Source organism: Coccidioides posadasii, chromosome 2 (genome assembly GCF_018416015.2).
Source record: "Coccidioides posadasii str. Silveira chromosome 2, complete sequence".
In the NCBI taxonomy this organism is placed as follows: Eukaryota; Fungi; Ascomycota; class Eurotiomycetes; order Onygenales; family Onygenaceae; genus Coccidioides; species Coccidioides posadasii.
Window position 1 is genome coordinate 1,414,717 of NC_089408.1, and position 7,382 is coordinate 1,422,098.

A 7,382-nucleotide genomic window follows, 5' to 3' on the forward strand; every position below is an offset into this window, starting at 1 on the left:
TTCCTGCTCGAAGCTTCACGTCCCGGAGCTGTGACGTCGGCGGTTTCAGCGCCCCGATGATGACTAAGCAGCCGTGGCGTGGCGTGAACGGAGGTGGGCGGCGGGAATGCCGTCGTTCGCCAGGAGAGCTTCAGGCCAGACAGCACCGCTTCACCGAATCAGTCCTCTTTTATCTCTGTCGTGCCATCGTTTGTATAGACTTTTATATAGTTTACGATTTACCTAATAACCATAGACTAGGCTTTTTGTTGCTCTGCTAGTTTTGTTCCGTTCTCTACACTGACTGGTCTTGTTGACCCGTGCCTTTCCCGCGGAGTTAAGAAGACACCATCTTATCTTGACAATCCCATGAACTCCTGAAGCCGTTACCAATATAGCAACATTATGTTCAATCGCAGTAATTTGCCTTCCGTTCCGAATCCCTTTTCCAGCGGCTCTTCCGGTGGCGATGGAGCTCGACCGCCCCGCGATCGATACAACATGCCTTCCCAGCCAATGGGCCGGCCAGATGGCTATGGCCAAGACCCTCGAACGGGCGGAGGGTATGCGGCACCGTTCCGTCAGCGTGATTATGACATTGTGATGACTGACGGATATAATGAACCAAGAAGATATGGAGGGCCTCCTCCTGGCCGAGCTCCCGGGCCACTCCCATCATCGGGCGGAGGAAGAATGATGCCACCCAGCAGAGGAGCTGGTGATCAGGTTTGGACTTTGCGGCCGGCAAAAAGCCCAGACAATTCTTACACATATGGGAACCTGTAAGTTCATTTCAGCCACCCACCCACCTCGAGTTTTATCCTTAATTGTAACTGTGTGCCCTATTAGAGTAGCCGTTTCCACGCGTGATATTCCTCCCTCGAGGGATGGATCAGATGTACTAGTCCTAGTGAACAACTTATATGTTTTCTCAGCTCGTCCTCTGGAAGGGTTCCCTCAAGGACACATTAGCATGTCTGATCCACAACGAACATGGGCTCAAGTGGCATTAACAGACATGGTTGAAGTCAAGCTATACGACGTCTTCAGTCAGGGTAGTCAAGCCTATCTTGCTTCTATGGATATGGAGGTCGGATTTGCTGGTAAAAAGCGAACGGATATCCCCTATGATCAAGACCAGCTTGCCAATGTTTTCATCAGGGTATGTATTCCCTCTAAGCACAGACAAATAATGAGCCAGCACTAACTAGGTTAGAACTTTGAAAATCAAATCCTTGCGCCTGGCCAGATAGTGCTCATGGATGACAGAAGTATTCCGCTTTTGCTGACCGTTAAAACTGTTCAACTGGGTGATCTGTCGGAGAAGCCATCTTCGTCTGCCCCAATATCGTCCGATCCTACGTCAAGGGGCATACTCACCAGCCACACCTTAATCAACTTTTTTAAGGATGCAAGAACAGGAATTAATTTGAAAGCATCCAACCGACGACCTGCTGCGAATTCGATTATCCAGCCTGATTTCAAGTTCGAAAACATGGGAATTGGCGGTTTAGATACGGAATTTGGCACCATCTTCCGCAGAGCCTTCGCGTCACGCATTTTCCCACCCGGCCTCGTCGAGAAGCTGGGAATTCAACACGTCAAGGGTATTTTACTTTACGGCCCCCCTGGAACAGGTAAAACTTTGATCGCAAGACAGATTGGGAAAATGTTGAATGCAAAGGAACCCAAAGTTATTAATGGTCCTGAAATTTTGAACAAATACGTCGGTCAATCCGAAGAGAATGTTAGGAAACTTTTCGCCGATGCCGAAAAGGAGTACAGGGAGAAAGGAGAGGAGAGCGGACTTCACATCATCATTTTCGACGAACTGGATGCTGTTTGCAAACAAAGAGGTAGCGGAGCCGGTGGTGGTACTGGTGTCGGTGATAGCATCGTGAACCAGCTTTTATCTAAACTCGATGGTGTTGACCAACTGAACAATATCCTGTTGATTGGTATGACCAATCGAATGGATATGATCGACGATGCCCTTTTGCGTCCCGGTCGATTGGAAGTCCACATGGAAATTTCTCTTCCCGACGAAAAAGGGAGAGTACAGATCTTAAAGATTCATACGAAAAAGATGCGGGAGGGTAACCTTATGGATAGCGATGTGGACCTAGCTGAGCTGGCTCAGCTGACTAAAAACTTTTCCGGAGCAGAGATCAGTGGTTTGGTCAAGTCTGCATCCTCGTTCGCCTTTAATCGACATGTCAAAATCGGTACAATGGCTGGAATTAGTGACGATGTCGTTAATATGAAAGTCAATCGCCAGGATTTCCAGAATGCTCTTGAAGAGGTGAAACCTGCCTTTGGTGTGTCGAAAGAAGAGTTTGAAGGTTGTATCAATGGCGGCATTATCCATTTCTCCCCGGCTATCGATAGCATTCTGGAAGAAGGAAAACTCTTTGTCAACCAGGTCCGAGACCCCGAGTCGACGACCCAGCTATTCTCGGTATTACTTCACGGACCCCCAGGAAGCGGTAAAACCGCACTGGCTGCAAAGATGGCCATTGACTCAGACTTCCCGTTCGTTAAGCTTATCAGCCCGGAGGATATGGTGGGCTTCAATGAGATGGCGAAGATTCAACATATGAGCAAGGTATTCAACGATGCGTATAAGAGTCCTATCAGTGTTGTGGTAATGGATAATATCGAGCGAATTATCGACTGGGTCCCCGTCGGACTTCGATTCAGCAACTCGATCCTCCAGACGGTCATGGTTTTGCTAAGGAAACAGCCTCCCAAGGGTCGCCGGCTGCTCATTCTTGCTACCACCGCTGAACGGTCGGTGCTAAAGCAACTGAATGTGTTCAACTCCTTTGATTCTGACATTGCCGTGCCAAATGTTAACACATATGAAGAGCTGGCATATATTCTGAAGGAAACGGGATCGTTCTCCCCCCAGGAGGTAGAAGTGGCCTTGTCTGGAATTCGCGATATGACGCAGAGCAGCACTATCGGAGTTGGGATTAAGAAAGTCCTCCTTGGCATCGGAACGGCTATGCAGGATACGAACAAGGCCAGGCGTTTTGCTTCGGTTATTGCTCGGGCAATGGATGAACGGGAGATTGTCTAGGATCTTTCACTTTAGATTCTAGGTACTAACTAATCCGAAATTTAAGCTTCAAGCCCTGTTTGACAACCTTGCAACTTCTGTTTTGTTTTCCTCCACATTGTTTTATGTGGGATGCTGTTTCACTGTTCAATGTCATACACTGAGAGGTAATCTTAACAACTTTTAGTAGTAGTCACTAACTAACCGATCTCTGACCACGCAACCACACCTGGCCAGATGCTCTTAGAAGAAGCCCTTAACTAGCCACTTTTCTGGGTTCTTTGGTGCCTTTGATGTTGAAGACTTTTCACTATGAAAGATGTTGTTCCTCGGAAGAATTCCTCGAATTCCTATCTATATAAGCTCATTGTTGATATCTGTCACGAAGGGCTTTTGCCTCGTGAGGAAATTTCCATCATCAGTGAAGCAATACCCTTTGGATACCCATAGAGAAATCAGGGAGAGTGAAGAATATGCCGCTCATATATTCACAAGCAGAATTATTGAGTGATTTTGCTGAATTTAACTTTGCCGGCAGCTACCTTGGGAGTGCTACTTTGGTGACACTGTTACTATTCTATATATAAAGGGATCTCTCTCCTCCCCCCTTTTCTACTCTTTTTTTCTTTCTAGCTCAGTATCTTCCTCTTTCTGCAATGGCTCATTTGAGGCATGGCAACTGGCCTCTGCTTCCCCTTCCCAACGTACAGGCGATAGCCTGTGTGATGTGTTGCCAGGATGACGGCGTCTTGGGGAGACCTGCTTAGATATAAAGTTGCCAACGGGCTTGCATGCCACACACTCCCACGAAACCAATTCATCCACGGTTATTCTCTTGGAAGTTTTCTCAACTTGCCAATCCCTATTCCACAGACGACATCGAACCCGACCTATCTCCCAAACTGGAAATACCGAGAACACCACCGTTGCGTGATAAAAGCCTCTTTGGAAGGTATAGCAGCCAAGCCCAGTCGCCGAGGCAGACGCTAGAGAGCGACAAGGAGAACAACATCAGCTTCTTCTCGCTTATGTGGATAGCAGTTAAAGTGTCCTCAACCCGCCCTCGTGTCACACGTAATATACACCAAAATGGAACACATTGCGAGACACGCACAATTTCAAGAACATGGTTTATAAGGGCTATGATCCTGCTTTGGGTGGCTTTGCGGTCTGTTCATCGAGTGCTTTGGATGGGGCTGGTGCGTTTGCAAGGGCGCGCTGGTCCTGGTGCATTGGGGGTTTCTTTTATAATAAGCCCATTGCAGACAGTTTCTTAGGCAACGAGAATCGAAAGCTACGTATGTAACTGTGATTGAATGAATCTGATAAACTACAATTGGTCAACCCCATTCCGGCAAAGTAGTAATAATAGAGGTAGTAGGTGATCATAGATATGGTCACTCTGTAAACACTTGGTATAGAACGGTCTCTAGAACTATCTGGGGCTGTGACATCTAGATTTCCATCTCAATTCCCGGGAATATCTTGATATATCTACATTCAAATCAATGATTTGAGTCAGTAGACCTACCTTGTCCGCACAACGACCAGGACTCGCGGAAGAGCAGCCCCTGCGTCCTTGGCGATATGCTTCGAGTGAAACAAGATGCGCTCAATCGGGAACGTGACTGGTGAAGAAGTAAAACAATTCAGGGATGTGATACTAACGAGTGAGCTAGTAACGAATTAAGGATCGGCTCCCGGCATGTCTAACAACACACTCATCCCCTGAGCTTTTGGGGTTGGGGGGAAGCAAATAGGGGACGGGTGTTAAAGAGAAGCAGTTCCCCCCGGTAGATTTAACGGTGGAATGCTGAGCATCGACGCTTAATATAAGCCCTATATCCCGGCTCGTTAGGCACCTGTTACGCTACGGGTATAGGGGCAGCCTCCCCTATAGAAAAGCTACGTGCTGTACACTCCCCGGTGTCCCAGTAACCTCACCTACGGGACCGCCGGCTACATCGACGTCTACGTCCCTTAAGACTATGGCTACAGAGTGCCCATAACCCTTTTCAACCCGTGGCAATAACCCACATGACCCTACAAGTCGATCCGGATGACCATATGGCGTAATCATGGGGCCTACACGAGCTACACCAGAACCCGGAGAAATAGACCTATGACGCCGCCGCACGCTCCCGCGCCCCCGCCCCCGCCCCCCCCCGAGCACATTGGGCTGGGCTGGGCCGGAGCGTCCATCTGCAGGGGTGTGCGTGAACTGTGGGACCCGCAACAGTGCGGGGCAAGCACCGTTTTTCCCCTGAGCAGCTGGAGCCAATAGAAACGGTGTCTCGGCCTGCTCCCGCGGTTAAAAATGTGGCCCCTGGCTGGGTGCTAAGCGCGCCCGCGCTAGAAGGAAATGGGCCTCCGCTAAAAGCGGCAAGCTAAGCCAACAGAACCATAGGGGGTGGAGCGGAGGCGGCGGAGCGGAAAAATAGGCGTAGTCTTGCCGGAGACCTCAACGATCTCTGAATGTTTTGGTTTTCCGGCCTTGAGAAGGTGGTCTTGCGATGTGCAAATAAAGATCGCAGGTCGTCAAGATTCATCCAGGGCGCACCGACGTCTGAACCAGCGGAAAATCCAGAACGTCGTGTAGGACTTGATATCGGGGCCTAGGACATGCTAAAACAGCCTCTGCTACCTCATCATTAATTCGGAGGAAAGCCACGAGTCCATGGATACCTAGGTTCCGGAGGTCAGATGTAAAAAGCGGACGGCCTAAGAGGCTCGATTAGAGGGGACATATCCCCAAGAGAAAAAGGACACCCCGGAGGGGTTGAAAAGGATGACGCTCGTATATTGCCAAAATATGCAAAATTAAAAACAGTAAAGTTCCCGACAAATGAAAAACCTGATAAAAAACTGACCGCAGAAAGCCAACCCTCCCAATTTCCAAACTTACAAATGAGAAACCCTCCCAGAAAAAATACAGATATGTGAAAAGAAGGATCGAACCGAGAATATTACGCCGCAGGATCCTGAACAGTTTTGTCAACAGTAAGAATATCCAGAAAAAGCCATAACTCGTTAAAGTCGTCAAGGAGAGAAAAATATGATGAGACGCGTGGTGCAATATTGAGGATTCAGCAGTCTTCATCGAACGCATATTTGGTGTGGGCCGAGCGATATTCGCTAGGAAGACTTCGTTCAGCCTTCGCCTTCATGGAGCTGCAAAATCGTGATTAGCGGCGAACACGGCGAGATGAAAGGGGCAATTTCCTTGAGAAATCTGAGATTTTCGGATTTCTACGTGATGCCAAGGACAGCGGAGCGGGAAGCCCGTGCACGGAGCGGAGCGGAGAGGGGCAAGATATAGGAAAAGTGCAATGTTGCAGAAAATGATAATAACCCACCTGATCCGCTTATGGGTCCATTCGAGGTCAGATTTCGTCTCCTTTGCAGCTTTGATTCCCTCAGCAAAGTTTGCACGTGCGCCCTTGACACGGCGCTGCATCAGGGCCTGTAGTTCGAGGAGTTCTCGCTGCTTGGCGTTGAGCTGGCCGGAGCTGCAGAGAGTACGTCAGAATCGGGATTCAAAGAATTACGGTCCAGTGTGGCCGTTTCATTGCAATTTCCAATGCTCACATTTGGGTCTGCTTTGCGATTCCCGTGTCCAATCTGCTAGAGTCGAAGACGTTGCTCATGCGGTCGTTCAAAGTGTCAATGACATCGACGCCGGAATAGCCAGAGGAGGAAACATCAAAATCGCTGGCACTTCCGGTGGTGGTGCTCACGTCGGAGATCTCCGGTGGGGAGCCAGAGACACGAGAAATGGGAAAGTAGCTTGCGCTGGTTGGCGCCTTGGAGGGCATATTGATGGGGAGAGACGAAGTGTTCTGGCTAACATGGGGGCGGAGAGTGGTAGCCATGATGAATTTGACTTTCTGGTAGAATTGAAAAGATTCCGAAAAGTGCAAAGATGCGCAACCGCGGCAGATCAATGGCAGCGCGTATCACGCAGCAGATGTCTGCCAGGAAGGACAGAGGGGGTGGGTATGTGGTGGGATGGGTATCAAGGGGAGACAGCAAAGTGATGCTGGGGCTAGACAGTCACACCGCGCAGCGCAGGCTAAGGCGGAAGTGAAGGATAAGAAGGGGATAGATGATGACCAGGGATGGTCAATAGTATTTGGGTATAAGTCCAAGAAGCTTCTGATGATGAGGCGAAGGTCAGGTCGGAGCTGGAGCTGGGGAAAATAAGGAAGAAGGAGGAGGACGAGGACGAGGAGGAAGAGGAAGCCCCTTTTATACCCATCCCCGGGGAGAGCCCATCCCAATTCGGATAGTCGCCCCGGGGTCTCCTCGTCCGCTGCTCCGTTGCTGTCTTACTCTTAGCTGT

The 7,382-nt window shown here is 49.3% G+C and overlaps 2 protein-coding genes across 2 annotated transcripts; one reads left to right on the forward strand and one right to left on the reverse strand.

Annotated features, from left to right (window-relative positions):
* Positions 1 to 184: 184 nt before the first annotated feature.
* On the forward strand, positions 185 to 3,104 carry SEC18 (transport between ER and Golgi ATPase protein). The gene is made up of 3 exons (XM_066124008.1): positions 185 to 761; positions 829 to 1,141; positions 1,196 to 3,104. Exons 1-3 carry the CDS (start codon positions 385 to 387, stop codon positions 3,059 to 3,061), a joined length of 2,556 nt encoding a protein of 851 aa, XP_065980083.1. The 5' UTR covers positions 185 to 384; the 3' UTR covers positions 3,062 to 3,104.
* A 3,022-nt stretch (positions 3,105 to 6,126) lies between these two features.
* D8B26_002980 (uncharacterized protein) lies at positions 6,127 to 6,912 on the reverse strand (the record flags this gene model as incomplete). Its single annotated transcript, XM_003068725.2, has 3 exons — positions 6,127 to 6,211; positions 6,397 to 6,549; positions 6,629 to 6,912. The coding sequence occupies 3 exons, from the start codon at positions 6,910 to 6,912 to the stop codon at positions 6,127 to 6,129; spliced, it is 522 nt and encodes a 173-aa protein (XP_003068771.1).
* Between the last annotated feature and the right edge of the window lie 470 nt (positions 6,913 to 7,382).

Coding starts and splice junctions, on each gene's coding strand:
- SEC18 (XM_066124008.1), top strand. CDS start 385: ATGTTCAATCGCAGTAATTTGCCTTCCGTTCCGAATCCCTTTTCCAGC. Junction 762..828: donor TCTTACACATATGGGAACCT/GTAAGTTCATTT, acceptor GTGCCCTATTAG/AGTAGCCGTTTCCACGCGTG. Junction 1,142..1,195: donor TTGCCAATGTTTTCATCAGG/GTATGTATTCCC, acceptor TAACTAGGTTAG/AACTTTGAAAATCAAATCCT.